This window comes from Oryza sativa, chromosome 1 (assembly GCF_034140825.1).
Source record: "Oryza sativa Japonica Group chromosome 1, ASM3414082v1".
NCBI lineage: Eukaryota > Viridiplantae > Streptophyta > Magnoliopsida > Poales > Poaceae > Oryza > Oryza sativa.
The window spans coordinates 30,863,519-30,878,533 of record NC_089035.1 but is presented as its reverse complement, the minus strand read 5'-3'; the positions used below and the strand labels follow the sequence as shown (position 1 = coordinate 30,878,533).

Below are 15,015 nucleotides of genomic sequence, written 5' to 3'. Positions count from 1 at the left end.
GCACTTATGGCTAATCATGGACTAATTATGCTCAAAAGATTCGTCTCACGATTTACATGCAAACCGTGCATTTAGTTTTTTTTTATCTATTTTTAATGCTTCATACATGTATCCAAAAATTCGATGTGATGTTTTTGTGAAAAGTTTTTGAAAACTAAACGGTGCCTAAACAAGGCCATACTGGGATGGCTCTTCAGCGCGCTTGAGGGGCTTTGAGCCGATAGATAGTTTCGAAACCAACAAAATGCAGTAGAAGTACTCTCGAGCTATAGTCGCGACGTGCTGCCCCGCAGGAGTACAGTAGTAGTACAACGTAAGCGGGAGCAACAGACTCCCCCCCTGCAACCCACTGTGCCTGTGCCCTCGACGCGTCTCCGTCGCTTTGGCAAATGTCACGTACATATTACCGTCTCAGGCTCTCAGCCATGCTCCCTACCACCCCTGCAGCGAAGCAAAAGCCACGCACGCGGCGCCTGACATGTAACAGGACTAGACCATCTTGTTCATTTCCCGCACCCCCTCCTCTCCTCTTCCTCCATCTGCCTCTTTAAAACAGTAAAAATAACCGTGCATCCCCTGGGCAAAATCTCTCCCATACATACACTACAGCGGCGAACCTTTCCTTATTCTCGCAACGCCTCGGTAACGGGCAGCGCCTGCTCCGCGCCGCGGTTGCGAGTTCGGGAAGGCGGCCGGAGTCGCGGGGAGGAGAGGGAGGATTCGATCGGCCAGAATGGGGAGGGGGCGCAGCGAGATAAAGAGGATAGAGAACCCCACGCAGCGGCAGTCCACCTTCTACAAGCGCAGGGACGGCCTGTTCAAGAAGGCCAGGGAGCTCGCCGTCCTCTGCGACGCCGACCTCCTCCTCCTCCTCTTCTCCGCCTCCGGCAAGCTCTACCACTTCCTCTCCCCCACCGTCCCCTCGTAAGCTGCCCTGCCACACATCCGCTTGTCGATCCGTCACGTATGTATATGCGCGCGCGCTGTCTCCTGACATTGTTGGTTAATCCACGTTTCGTTGCTGCTTCTTTCTTGGCGCAGCGTGAGGGAGTTTGTCGAGAGGTACGAGGCCACCACGCACACCAAGGTTTGGGCAGATATCAGGCAGGTACGTAGCACGTAGTACAACGCAACGCGCGTAGTAATCAGTTGTTTGAGCGTTTTCTCACCAGTAAATAAACGTGCGCCGTTTTTTTTTTCTCTTCCTTGGCACCGCGCATGCATGTAGGAGAGGCGCGCCGAGCTGGAGAAGGTGGGCAGCATGTGCGACCTCCTGGAGAAACAGCTGAGGTAAGCAACTCGATGCGAGCTGATCGATGTCACTCGTCATGATATCGTGTGTGCTTTTGTGTTTTTGGCAGGTTCATGACGGTGGACGACGGCGAGGAGTACACGGTGCCGTCGCTGGAGGCGCTGGAGCACAATCTGGAGGCCGCCATGCGCAAGGTGCGCTCCGAGAAGGACCGCAAGATCGGAGGCGAGATCTGCTACCTCCAGAACATTGTACGTCTTTCGTAAACACGGCCCACTTCTGATACGATTCATACCTGTGCCGTCAGGACACTTGTACAGATTTACAGATTGCGTTGTGAACCGAGACCAAACATCACTAGTAATATACATGTGTTTTTCGATTATCTGCGTGCAGATTAGGGGGCGACAAGAGGAGCGGTACGGGCTGTGCGACAAGGTAAAGAATATAATCATTCTGGCTATTTATCAAGTTGTACTATCTTCGTTTGTTAGTCAGTTCATTATCATCGTCATCATCAATTTTCCCTTTCAAATGGTCAAAAAGAAATCTTGTGTAAATGTTCTTCATAGGCAAATGTTGACAGATGATAGGCAAACACTCGTGAGAAACATAGCACTTGGCAGCAATTTCATATAAGTATTGAACCCACAAGTGCAAAGAAAGACATTGATCCAAACAGGTAGCTAAGTTCTTTGGTGTTCTTGGTCCTGTAGTTTTGCCTTCAGATCTTAATTCATCTCTAAATTAGAGATAAATAAGCAAATACTAGCCTATAAGAATGGTTAGCTGAGAAATCATTGGTTTATTTTAGTTGACGGATCAAGATACATAGCTTTCCCTCCAAAAATAAAAATAAGACAGAAAATAGATCGAAAAACCATGGTAGATTTGTTTTAAATTTATTCCCCTTTTGTTGCTGTGCCTGGATATTTGGTTCTTTTTTTCAGACTATAGGATACAGTATAAAGATAGACGCAAGTATAGGACTATAGAAGCACCATTCAGAGGAAGCGTGCATGCCCTACTCATGGTACTACATACACAGGCACAGTAGACCGATGCTAGACAAGAGCAATGCTCCATTACAAGGCATAAAGAGACACAAAGTATACTAACCTAGAACATATAGACCCTTTCATGGAACCCCTTTACCATGGAAGTGGAATAGCTTTCAGTTCGTGAAAGCAACTGCATCAACCTACATGAAACTATGCAGGGTAGCTCATGAAGCCTACCTACAGTGGCCGCTAGTAGCTTACTATTGGGTTACGTGGGTAGAGAAAGTGACCAAAACTTTTTGTTTGATTTCTCAAACCCTCCTTTTTGTTTCTTTCTGAGATTTTGAAATGCTTCAGTATTTTAGATGTTGCTCTGTAATTTTCCTGCACAGATTGCTCATGCACAGACTCTGAAGGATGTGGAATGTGGATCCACCTCACTAAGCAATGGCTTGGACCTTAAACTGGGTTAGTCATACGACTGAATCATGTACCTTATGTATGAATTGGGTGATCCGATTGTATTTGTACCTTACAAACCTCGGTATTATGCAGGGTTCAACTAGAAACAGATGGACGCTTGACGTTCAGATTTCCTTTATTGCTGCTTAGAGCCAGTGTTCTATTATGAAAGATTATGCTGAACTTTTCCGGGGTTAAGCAATATCTAGAAGTGTTTGCGGCAAGAGCTCATCTTTTGTTTCCTGATCTCATGGGAACTCTCTGCACGGCGTCATGTATTAGGCGAATATTAGCATCACATCGGAAACTACTGAATATTACCTTCGTCAATCTTGTTTTCACTTTAGACAAAAAGAAAAGGAAAAAGAACAAAAAAAATCCAGACCGAAGGAAAATCAGTGAGAGATCTCAGCAGAAAATTGCTCGTCTCCACAGACTCAAAGAAGCAACGACAAACAAAACGATAACAGCAACGAGGAGCTCAGCAAGAACGTAGCGATATAGAGATTATAAATCACATCACAGAGATCATACTCAAATCTCATCATTGCTCCAAATCGTTGCAAATCAATCTGAAAAAACGGCAAGAGAGGTAAAATCACGCTAAGCAATAGAGCCATCCCAAAGCAAAAGGAGGAAACAAAAAAAACGCCACAACGACGGGAGAGAATGGGGAGGCTGCGCAATGCCCTTCCGGATTCACTAGTCGCCCCCGGGCTTTTAAGAGCCGCAATCCTACAAACGGCGGGGCGAAAACCCTAGGCCGCTGAATCGATGACCGTCTGATCAACCGTTGATGGACAAGATTTCGTATCCTTGCACCAAGCCTTAACTGGGCCAAGCCCATCTTCAATAGCCAAATCTAGGCCTCAGTGGCTTCCTCTGAAAAAGGAATAAGTTCACCAGAGGTCCCTCAATTTAACAGCGAGCTTTTTTAGGTCCCTTAACCAAAAAATAAATGTGTATCCCTAAACTCACACAAACCATACACTTAAGGTTCTATGACAGTATATATGGGTGGTTTCGTTGACGTGACACCCTGGTCTTCTTTTTTTCTTCTCTTTTCTTCTCCTTCTCTTCTCTTTTCTTTCTTCTCTTCTTAAGTGAGGGAGCCGGTGCTCGCCCGCCACACTACCCCGCCCCTCTGCTCCTCCCGTGCCCGGAGCCGCTGCCTATGCTCCGTCCGACGAGGGGGATCACAACAACAACAACAACATTGCCGCGGCCATAGCCGGTGGTGGGGGTGAGAAGAGGATCACACCGGCGCCTGCGTCCTCCACGTCGCCGTCCCTATCGGCTTCCTCCGACAGCTCGTCCGACTACCACGAGGATGCTCCTTCCACGGCGCCGCAGCCCAACTTCTGCAGCCATCTAAAGCGTTGACGGCGGCCGCGGTATGGCTCGTCGCATTCGGGTCCGTGTCCCTGGCTGGGAGGATGCGCATCATGGAGGTGGGACTCACCGTGCGGCAGCGACGGCGGTGACAAGCGCGCCACGATGCAGACCCACCGTGGATACCGACCGACGGCTCGCGGGCGCTGCTCCCTTTACCTCCCTTCACCGTGGCGACGGGGCGGAGGTGGCTGAGGCGTACGGAGGTGCCTCAGAGGTGGAGGCGGCTCCTCCGCTCTCGGGAGCGGCGGCGGCTGAAGGGGCAGGCACCGCCCGCCCTTCGCATCGGGCAATCTGGAGGTGGAGGTGGCTTCCCTGCCCTCGGGAGCGGTGGCGGCTGAGGGGGCAGGCGTCGTACGCCGCCGCGCTCGAGATCCCTGGGCAGAGGGAGATGGGGGACGGATCGTGGAGGTCAGGAGCACTGTCGGTGCCGACGGCCCGGATTTGCCGGTGCTCACCATTAACGCCAGCACCACGCGGAGCGGAAGACGCGGCCCGACCACCGCCTTGCTCGCACCATCGTCTCCGTCTCTCCAGTGACGCTCTACCTGAGCCACCACTTTGACTACGGCGGCGGCGGCGATAGCAAGGACGCCACGGCGGGCGAGCGACGGCTCTCTCACTGAAGAAGAGAATAGAAAAGAGAGAAAAGAGAAGAAAAAAAATTTGTAGCTGACATGTGGGCCCCACATACTTTTTTAAAAAAAATTCTGACTAGGATGCCATGTCAGCGAAACCACCCATATATACTACAATAGGACCTTGAGTGCACGGCTCAAAATCTCACTGTTAAGTTGAGGGACCTCCGATGAACTTATTCCTCTGAAAAACTTTAAATCTTTGACGGGCCGAAAACCAGTACTCTCCTGATTCCAGATAGGCTGAGGTTGCATACCAAGTTGATGTTTTGGGGTTATTTTGGGCTATTTCTGATTGGCGGTTGTTTTCAACTTGTTCAATGCAACAAGTTGAGACCAAACAATACTAGTGTTTGGAGGAAGAACATAAGTTATGATTGGAAAAAATTCTCCAATCATAACTTATGTTCTTCCTCCAAACACTAGTATTGTTGCGGCCCTAGGGCTAATAGTTAGGATTTCGCTGTGAGCATTAGACACTAGGGTTGAACACTAGTACCGAGGGTTTGAGCTTAGATGGATGACTGAGAGATGACAAACCAACGGTGGGGCAGCAAACATGGAAGGGTGGCAACTGGAAAGGCGGTTGCGGCACCACTAAAGCTATGGGGTTGGAGAAAGCCAGTAAGCGGCGTCACTGGTAGAGATGCATTACTGTGAGGGGTTAGGAGGCGGGGATAATGATGGCGTCATTGGTGAAGACGTACGCAAATAACTATGAGAGCAAGAGCATCTTGTTGCCATTTAGACAAGTACTCCCTTCGGGTTGATCATTTTTAAAATATTTATCTTTCAAATATGGTGACTACATGTATAGATTAGTCTCAAAAAGTACTTTAATAAAATCATATATTTGTTAACAGTTTTATACGTATTATAATGAAAAATAGTAGTCAAAGTTGTTTTTTGAAAACCGTGTTCTTGTCCAAAACGACTAGTATTATCAAACCGGAGGGAATATGAGCACTCGTGACAGGGGACGGGGAGAAAATGGGCATGGCGAAGGCCAGTTTGAGCAGGTCTTGGTGGTGCCGCTAGCATAAGTCGGTGATCGGGTTAGAGTGTGACAGTGCGAGCGGGTGTCACAGGGAAGAAGAGGATAAAATGTTATTGTATGATCATGACTCATGGTGTAATCTGATCGTAAAAAGTCTCTAAAAAGAATGAATTTGTACCAAGGAATAGATAACCCCTAGATTTTATTATTGGCATGCATTTTCATAGCGTGCGTACAAACGTACATTTATTTATATGCACCATCAGACGTTAATGCACTCTGATATTGTTATATGCATTGTCAATTATACTTTTTTTCTTTAACCACGTGAGGGGGAAAAGTTTAGTACGAAAGTGGAAGGGAGATAAGAGTGAAGTGCATTATCAGTCCGTAATCTCCCGGTCGAGTGGTAATCACGGTCGGTCTGTAATTTGGTCTCCTTTCCTGGTGTGCGCTACATGTGGACAAGGCAGGCAACGCATGATCGCTACCTGCACGGCTGCACCTGCACCGCACTGGATGCAAAATCCCGTTGCGCTCCTTTGTCGGTGGAGGCAAAACGCGAAGCTGCAGAGTTTGAGAGTTGTCAAATGTATTTTCCCACGCTGCATACAGAGTGGCTGCACGCAGCTGGAACATCTCTGGCTCTCTGCCGCGGAAGACCTTCTATCGCTCAGTTCTCCGGCGTCAGACTCAGACTGACAAGTGACAAGCAGAGGGCATCTCAGTACGCGCCGTGAAACGGTCAGCGCCGCGATCGATGGTGAGGCCTCTCGTCCGCCGCAGATCCGATCGGTAGCAATAGCACATATCACCTGACGCAGTAAACCGGAATCTGATGCAGCAAGTTGCGGCAGATTAACCCCAGCTCCCCATACAGGCAGGATTTCATATTACCTGGACTAATGGTGCATTTATCGCCCGCGACTAAACAATCGGCCGGGACGCGAGGCTGCCGCCGGTGTAAGGCGCAGTCATCATTACCCGTGAAGTCAAACCAGGTCGCGCCCCCCGCTCAAAACCACGTAACCGCGCGCATCCTCACGAACGGGTCGATCTCGCTTCACCGAGAACGCGACACTTGTTCAGAAAACTCATCTTGACACGCTTCCCAAATCTAGGAAGGGAAGTGATGAAGTGAACAGAGAAGAACGTTTATATTACCTGATGCAATTTGGAGCTCTTTGGGCGTTTCATTTGGAACTTTGGATCACACGCTGAGGCCTCCAATTGAACGGAAACTTTTTTACGGTCCTAGTATGTTGTTGTACAGCTGCCAAGAAGGCAGGACTGTAACTTTCCCAATGCACTCGTCCCCTGTAATACATCACCGGGCTCCCCAGGCTACTCTCGTAGACGGGAAACGCATTAACTGTGAACGGAATCTGATTTAGCCGGGCTGTTTGTTTGGTCAAACTGCAAATTAGTAAAAGGCCAAGTCGAGACCCAGATCGCCCTATAAATTAGCCGGTGCCGGAGCAACGCTGATCACACACTGCAACTTAACTAAAATTAGCGCCAAGCAAAAGAAAGTCAAGGAGTTCAGCAAAGATGAGGAGCCACACAGCCGTAGTCTGCTCGGCACTGCTCGTGCTTGCCGCTGCATTGCTGCTCCCAGCGCACCATGCGATGGCCGAGGACGTCGTCTCGAGCAGAGACAACACGGCCAGGGCGCCGTCATCTTCGCCGTCCGCTGCTACGGCCACGGCGCCGGCACCGTCGCCCTACACCGACACGGCCATGGCGCCGGCCCCGTCGTCCTCCAACGACACGGCCGTAGAGCCGGTGGCCCCGCCGCCGCTGCCGTTCATCATCGTGGAGGGCGTGGTCTACTGCAAAACGTGCAAGTCGAGGGGCTACAGCAGCGACATGGACGCGTCACCTCTCCCAGGTGCGCATCCAGGATCCTCTTCTCCCTCTGTCCCCCATTGCTACACATTTCTTTTCTTTTTTTCTGACCGTGTCGTGGTGCGGTGCAGGCGCGACGGCGCAGCTGGTGTGCTACGGGAAGAAGGTGGTGAACGTGACGGGGACGGTGACGGACGCGAACGGCTACTTCCTGGTGATGTTCTACGACCTGCGCAACTTCAACCCGCGCACCTGCAAGGTGTTCCTGGGCTCGTCGCCGACGTCGCTGTGCGACAAGCCCGTCTACCCGCCAAACAAGTGGATCGGCCTCTCGCTCCTCAAGGAGACCAGGACCGTCCCGCCCGTCGGCCTGCAGGCCATCTACTGCCCCACCAGCGTCCTCTTCTACGGCCCCGCCAACGCCGGCCAGTGCCCCTCCGGCTAACCAGCTGGCTCTAGCTACTCCGGCAGCTCATGGCCGGCCGTTACGCCGGCGACCGGGCATGCGGCACGCGCGCCGAGGTGCGTGACTGCGCGGGATCGATCGATCGATCAAGGAAGGAATAATTAAAGTAGGCAACTAGACATACGTATTGTCAACGTGTGTCATGGTGTTCCACTTGCAGTAGCGACTAGGTAGCGAGACTGTGTGTGTACGTTCAGTTCTAGTTTGAGAGGTAGCGCGGCTGTGATGTTTCGATCGCTTGTTGTCAGTGTAGCATTGGTGGTTTCTCCATTGGTTCTCTGTTCAAACTTGTATGATTTGTCCGCTTGCAAATTTTGCAAATTTTTTAAGACGTTGAAATCTAGGCCATCTGGTTCACTCGATCCAAAGTTCCAAACACTGGCCACTGGAACTCTGGAAAGTAGGAATCTTACAAGTCGTCGTCCATGGATCTGTAAGCCTCTGATTGCACACATTGCTAGAGCCTGGAGGGAAATGGTTACTCTGCCAAATGGACTATATAATGCAGCCTCTGACCACTTGATCTTAATCACAGTTGCAGATAGTACTACTACTATACACCTTCCGGAATGTATCAGTAATATCCTATGTGAATGTAATTATTTCGTCACTGTTTATTTAGAACAGAGAGAGGTGGCAACGCCAGGTTCAGTAACAAAACCAAAACAGAGTACACTTTGGAACGCTGCAGTATAGATGTCCAGTTTTACGTCCGGCTTTGACGCTAAATATTGGGTGCTGTGCAAAAAAAAAAGCAAAAAGAACGAGTAATTCACAGCAAAGAGAGCATTATAGTATGTTCACATTGACCAATTCAGTTCTTGCAAGAATTGGAAAATAGTCTTGCATCCTGTTGGTTGATTTTATCGGCTAATGCCGGTTAGTTAGGATAAGGTTAAAATTCGACCGATTTTTCTAACCTAACAAGAAACAAACTAAGAGATAAATCTGTTTTGTGTGATCGGTAAAAAATAGATTCGAATTTTAGATTGAGATAAACCCCGAGCCCCACCAGTGTCGCTATATAAAGAAAGAGAAGGATGGAGGCTGCGTGACGACTCAATTCTCTCCAACCCTAAACTCTAAATCAATCGCCCGATCGATTAGACACTGGAAGGGGTTCGTGAGGTATCTCACAACAGAAGAAGAAAAAAGAAAAGCAATGGCTTCATCTCAGGTCAGTTAGATCAATTAATTTCTGCATGAGCAGAAGGTGATCATGTTTAGGCTAAGATTCAATTAATTAATTGGATTAAATTCCAACATTGTGGTATCAGATACTAATCTTAGCCACTTGATCCCATCATCCCTGATTGAAGGCACTGTGCCAATGAAGTGATGAACCCTAATCTGTTAAGCCCGGCATGATGCCATGATTAATCTGTTAAGCCCCTTATTCTGTTTATTAGTTCTTAAAGTTGCTTTGTGTTGAGCATTATGTCATATTTAAGTTAATTAGATCGAATTAGGGTTCATGCTTAAGTAAATCATAGCTTCGGCTAGAAATCAGTAAGGGAAGGAGAAATTCAATCAGAGAGAGATTTTTTTTTCTCTCGAATTTTACTAAGCGGAGAACGAATGAGATAAACCAGATTGAAACTCTCATTGTTCCCAACTCATAAACCCTAGGTTCTTATCATATAAGAACAGTGGATTAAGAAGTAAATTGGGGAAAACAGGGGATAAACTAGATTGAAATTCCCCACTGTTAAGCAAAAGGGAATAAACAAGATTGAAATTTCCCGGAATCCCCAATAAGCCGGATCCAATCGGCCTAAAATCCCCAAATGAGGAACCCTAATTTTTGGGGGGAAGAACCCTAAGTCACAAATACCAGAATTAAATCCAAATTCAAGTCAAAATTAGGTTTGAGTTCGGGTTAATTACCGGATTTAGACCCCCTAAGCTTGCCGGAGCTCTCCGGTCTCCTCGGGGCCGCGCCGGTTGACCGCCGTGCGCGCGCCGCCTTGGAGCTTGTCTCTCCACCGTCCCTCACCGGGGACGGGAAGCGTCGGCTTGGCGGCTGCCTTCGGGCTCCGCACCCCCGCTGACGAGGTCCGGCCGCATAGACGCTTGCCGTCGCTAGTGCGCCGCCTCGCCGGACCGCCGACGCCGTAGCACACGGCTTGGCGCCGCCCTTGGGTGCGCCCCCCAGCCAGCCGAGGTGGAGCCGCTACGGCGCTCGCTGCCGCACGCGCGCGCTGCCTCGCCGGACCGCCGTCACAACATCGCTGCCGATTCGCTCGCTCGCTCGCCGGACGCCGAATCAGGAAGAGAAGGGGACAAGAATGAGCTAGGGTTAGGGTTTACACCCATTCCCCGTGGCACGCGATTTCTTCGGCGCGGGCGAAATCTTGGCCGTCTGTTTGATCGGACGGCCGTCCTCGCTCCCGCGTCGGGCCATCGCCGTTAATGGGCCGAGCCGATCTGGGCTGCGGCCACCTCAGCGCCGCGCGCGCATAAGTGAGCCGGTCCGTTTTGGGCCGGCCTCACCAATAAGAGTGGGCTCTTATTAATTTTAATCTTAAGCCCGCGAATTTAATGTCTTATTTATTTTCAGAAATTCATTTATGTGCTTTCTTAGCCATTTAAAATTTCTGGAAATTATGATCAATTATTTGGTCACTCATAAAGAAATTAATGATATGATATTATATTTGACCAACGTTAATATGATTTCATGTCAATATTTATTAAGGTTATTATTTCCTTAAGCCATTTAATTTATCCCTAGTTAAATGGAAATTTAACTAGAAAATATTTATGATTTCATGTCAACATCATTATGATGGTCATTGCCTTAGTAACTTAATTATTTATAGTCGAATGGAACCAACGAGAAATTCGACTAGAAAGTATTAAGATCTGAAGTTATATTTAACCCACGTTATTATAATTGCATGACAATTATAATTTTTATTCCTTATTTATTTTCTACCAAATGGTGATATAATTAAGGAATTAATTTTAAGATTATTCATAATTATTTATGACCAATGGTGCTTTGACTATGAAATTCTAAGTTTATTTTGCATACGATTGATTAAGCTATGGTAAACTAATTATATGCAATCAACAATTCTTATTATTTAAGATCAGTTGAAATAATGAGTAAATTATTTCTAGATAAATGGAACCAACGGGAAGTTTATCTACAAAGAAAGATGATTTCATTAAGATTGTTATTTCCTTAATTATTTTATGCCCAACGGTGATGTAATTAAGGGAAGAAATCTAAGTATTGTCAATCATTATTTTAATTTTCTCTGTCATTTTGGCCTTAATGGTGATATGACTTAGAATTTTATTTATGCCATTAGTGCATTAATTCCTTTTATCACTTCTACCTTACGGTGATGTGATCGAGGATATAATCTATCAGTAATCTTAATTCCTTTACCATTTCTGCCCAACGGTGATATGGCTAAGGATTTTAATTTTAATTCTATAGCATCACTAATGGCGTCATTTCCTAATCATTTCTACCGTATGGTGATTTGATTTGGGATTTTAAATTATTTACTTTATCACTTCTACCTTTTGGTGATGTGACATTAATGTTTATTCCCTAATCATTTCTGCCCAACGGTGACTTGATTTTGGATTATAAGTAATTCCTTCATTTTGTCTCTGCCCAACGGTGATACAAAGCGAAATAAAGATTAAGTTATTATTGTGTAAGTTAATGTACTATTGTACGTAATTTGCACAAGCAACCACAATAATAGTGCCACTTAATTTTATTATCAGTTAAAGTCTATGAAATTATTATTATTTTTCCTCATTGACTTAACGGAGCCTAAGGCCTATTTGAGTATGACTTAGCATTAACAAAGGATCCCTTGTGGCTCCCGCAGCTAATGTCACTAATGTTTCCTAAACTCAAGAGGCATCTTTAGCCTGGGAGAAGGCCAATATAATGCTATGTTTCGCATGTCACTCACAAATATTGAGATTATCATCCCTGTTAGTGTTAGGGGAGAATTTTGAGCATGACATTGTGAAACTGTATCTAGCAAACGTTGAGATGAACTTTAGAAGTTTGTCAAAACAAATGCTTAGTACAATTTTAGTGCCTATGCACATTTGCCGCCATAATTTAAAAGGTAGCACAAGAAATAAATCACATGGCGTGCAAACTTTGTGAGATGGATATCGCACATTTTATATGCGCCACTTGTCCATTTCATATGATTCTTCTCCCATTAGACTACGGTCATTTTCAGAGTTGTAATACTAAGACCAAGTGGACCATAATTGACTTGGTTCATCATTCCGCAAATCAATAAGAAATATAGAAGACTAAGAGGCAAACTAAGTAAGATCCTTTTAATCTTGTCATTTGATGGAAAAGATGAAGCTATACTATGGGGTTGTAGCAACTCCAAATTTAATAATAATAAAGCTCACTTTCCTCGCAAGGGGAAATAAAGTTGCCTCTATGTCGTATGTATGCTACTCTTGAAATTTTCTTGTGTAAGTTCTTTGCAAGAAATAGGGACATGCTTAATGTCCTGATTCAATAAAGTAGTTAAATAAGAAGATTAAGGGCATTATTTTGGGTTGAATCATTATGAGACGTTGTCGAAACTATGGCCTTATTATTCGGCCACATTTCTAGGGGAGAATGGACGTCTCATTAAGGTCGAGACACTTCACCCTTAGAAATTTCTGACATCTATTATTACTTAGATGATAATTCACTAAGTAAAATTAAGTGATTTAAGTTTATGAAAAATAAGATATTATGCTTCCATTAAATAAATAATACAATCAGTGGGAGCTCATCAAGAGCTCTAATAAGAGAAGATTATTCTACCTCATTTATGACTCATAGCTCCATTATGTGGATGCTAGAAATTTGTATCTCTTAATTTGTGACTTACACAATTAAATATACATAACATAACTTGAGGGTTTTGTTATGGAAATACAAGTCATATATAGGGTACAGACTTAAGAAATCCATTTGTGGACTTAATCAAACATTGATGATGTTTTAAATTCCGCTGCGTCATTAGTGAACTAAGCTTAAATAAGAATGAGGAGAATAATTATTCTATAATGATGGAAGTAAGACGTCATTGAAATTGTGTCATTGTCGCTTATGTCACATACCTAGGGGAGTTTGGAACGTCTCATGAGATAGAGATATTATTTCCCTTAGATTTTAATGGTGTTGTTTAGCTTTAAGTGAAAATTTCACGAAGTTAAGAGATTAGCCAACAAATGATTTTTTATGGCTATGTTTACCCATAAGCGACCTCCGATTTCCTTTAAGAAATTTAAGACACTAATGCTAAAATCAAATGAAGTTATGAGATCGGATTATGGTGGTAAACACTAAATAAAGCTTGTTCACCTTATAAGACATTAAAAATAAGCATTTATCCAAATGGTTTTCGAACCATGTAAGAATAAATTGATATGGATGAACAAAATAAGACATTAAAGTGTTCATCTAAATGGTTTTCGAACCATGTAAGGATAATTGAGATTGATGAATAAAATAAAGAATTTAGTAGAAGTTTCTAAATGAGTCAAAATAGTGGGCCATTTAAGTGGGTTAATGAAATTAAGCCCGACTGATGAAAATTTCGAATAATTCAAGTGAGGTGGATAGCTGTATGGAAATTAAAGGTGGAAATTTCACACCGGTACTCCATACTAATGACATTTTATTGTCAAGCAATACATATTGCTGTTAGAAATTAAAGGAAATTTTTCCATGAATTATTTTGGTCTGAAGGAGTACTGGGCTTATATCAGTAAGTCATATATTGACATAAAGAAATAATTTCAGAGAATTCAGTTAAAGATTAGTCAAGCTGAAGTTAAGTTATAAAGATAATCATTTATGATTCAGCTGATAGAAGCTTGAGATTAGCTCAAATCTGGATGCATACAGATTTGGCATACATTTTACTGGGAATCTTGACAGTATTAATTAAATCCAGACTAGACCACTGGTATTAAGAATGTTTTGTATTATTTACAAAGCAATCTTAAGTAACATGCTCATATTTCTAAAGTCCAATGATCTCAGAAGTTTAGAGACATTTGGACACTTATTTTGTGAGATGTGTGGATATATATAAAGATTATTAAGTTAACTAAGATTAAGCTATGTCCACACATAGGGGAGCAATAACCATGGAAAAGCTCCAAAAATAATCTCTTACTGCATAATCGACGATGCAGTTTAGATTTTAAAGCATGTTATAATTAATCATAAGAATATTTCCCAGAACTAAAAGTGGTAAATAGCGCTCATAAACCACTCAAAAGGTGTAAACCACCCAAAATATACTGTGTTATAAGTTGTGCACTGATTACACACAGTTTTCTATTGTAGTAGCAACATGTTATGTGTTTTCTGCCTAACACATTGATATAGTTGTGAAAGATATGTCCCAGGATCGAATTATTACTAAACTAAGCTTTTGCTCATGGATCCATACTCTAAAGGCTCATAAAGTTAAGATTAATTAAGATATGTTCTAGCCAGTACATGCATAAATAATAGCCTCACTAAGATCCTGGATGAGGGGGACTTAATTTTTCAATCAACACCCACTAAGTTAAGCTTGAGTTTATTTGGGTACTATAGTAAACTATAGGTCTTGTTGTCTCGGTGACGCATAATGTTGTTGAAGACACATTGCCTTGGGGAGCTAGTTTATGTGATAAACTCGTCAGTTAGTCTCAAAATCAAGGGGAGAATGTTGGTTGATTTTATCGGCTAATGCCGGTTAGTTAGGATAAGGTTAAAATCCCACCGGTTTTTCTATCCTAACAAGAAACAAACTAAGAGATAAATCTGTTTTGTGTGATCGGTACAAAATAGATTCGAATTTTAGATTGAGATAAACCCCCGAGCCCCACCAGTGTCGCTATATAAAGAAAGAGAAGGATGGAGGCTGCGTGACGACTCAACTCTCTCCAACCCTAAACCCTAA

The 15,015-nt window shown here is 44.5% G+C and overlaps 2 protein-coding genes and 1 long non-coding RNA gene across 4 annotated transcripts; 2 read left to right on the top strand and 1 right to left on the bottom strand.

The window, feature by feature from the left end:
• The first annotated feature begins 578 nt into the window (after positions 1-578).
• LOC4324731 (MADS-box transcription factor 32-like) lies at positions 579-3,045 on the top strand. Of its 2 annotated transcripts, XM_015787164.3 has the most exons (7): positions 579-924; positions 1,042-1,108; positions 1,229-1,290; positions 1,362-1,503; positions 1,649-1,690; positions 2,646-2,721; positions 2,809-3,045. In XM_015787164.3, exons 1-7 carry the CDS (start codon positions 734-736, stop codon positions 2,817-2,819), a joined length of 591 nt encoding a protein of 196 aa, XP_015642650.1. In that variant the 5' UTR covers positions 579-733; the 3' UTR covers positions 2,820-3,045. The 2 variants fall into 2 exon arrangements, with proteins under 2 accessions (XP_015642650.1, XP_025876460.1); XM_026020675.2 differs by lacking the exon at positions 2,809-3,045 and having other exon boundaries at positions 2,646-2,726.
• Positions 3,046-7,232: 4,187 nt separating this feature from the next.
• Positions 7,233-8,416, top strand: LOC4324730 (non-classical arabinogalactan protein 30). The gene is made up of 2 exons (XM_015766493.3): positions 7,233-7,633; positions 7,722-8,416. Exons 1-2 carry the CDS (start codon positions 7,294-7,296, stop codon positions 8,033-8,035), a joined length of 654 nt encoding a protein of 217 aa, XP_015621979.1. The 5' UTR covers positions 7,233-7,293; the 3' UTR covers positions 8,036-8,416.
• Positions 8,417-8,523: 107 nt separating this feature from the next.
• On the bottom strand, positions 8,524-10,364 carry LOC4324729 (uncharacterized). Its single transcript, XR_001542613.3, has 2 exons — positions 9,944-10,364; positions 8,524-8,794 (listed from the first exon to the last, which is right to left on the bottom strand). It is a non-coding gene; the product is annotated as an uncharacterized lncRNA (long non-coding RNA).
• Positions 10,365-15,015: the final 4,651 nt, after the last annotated feature.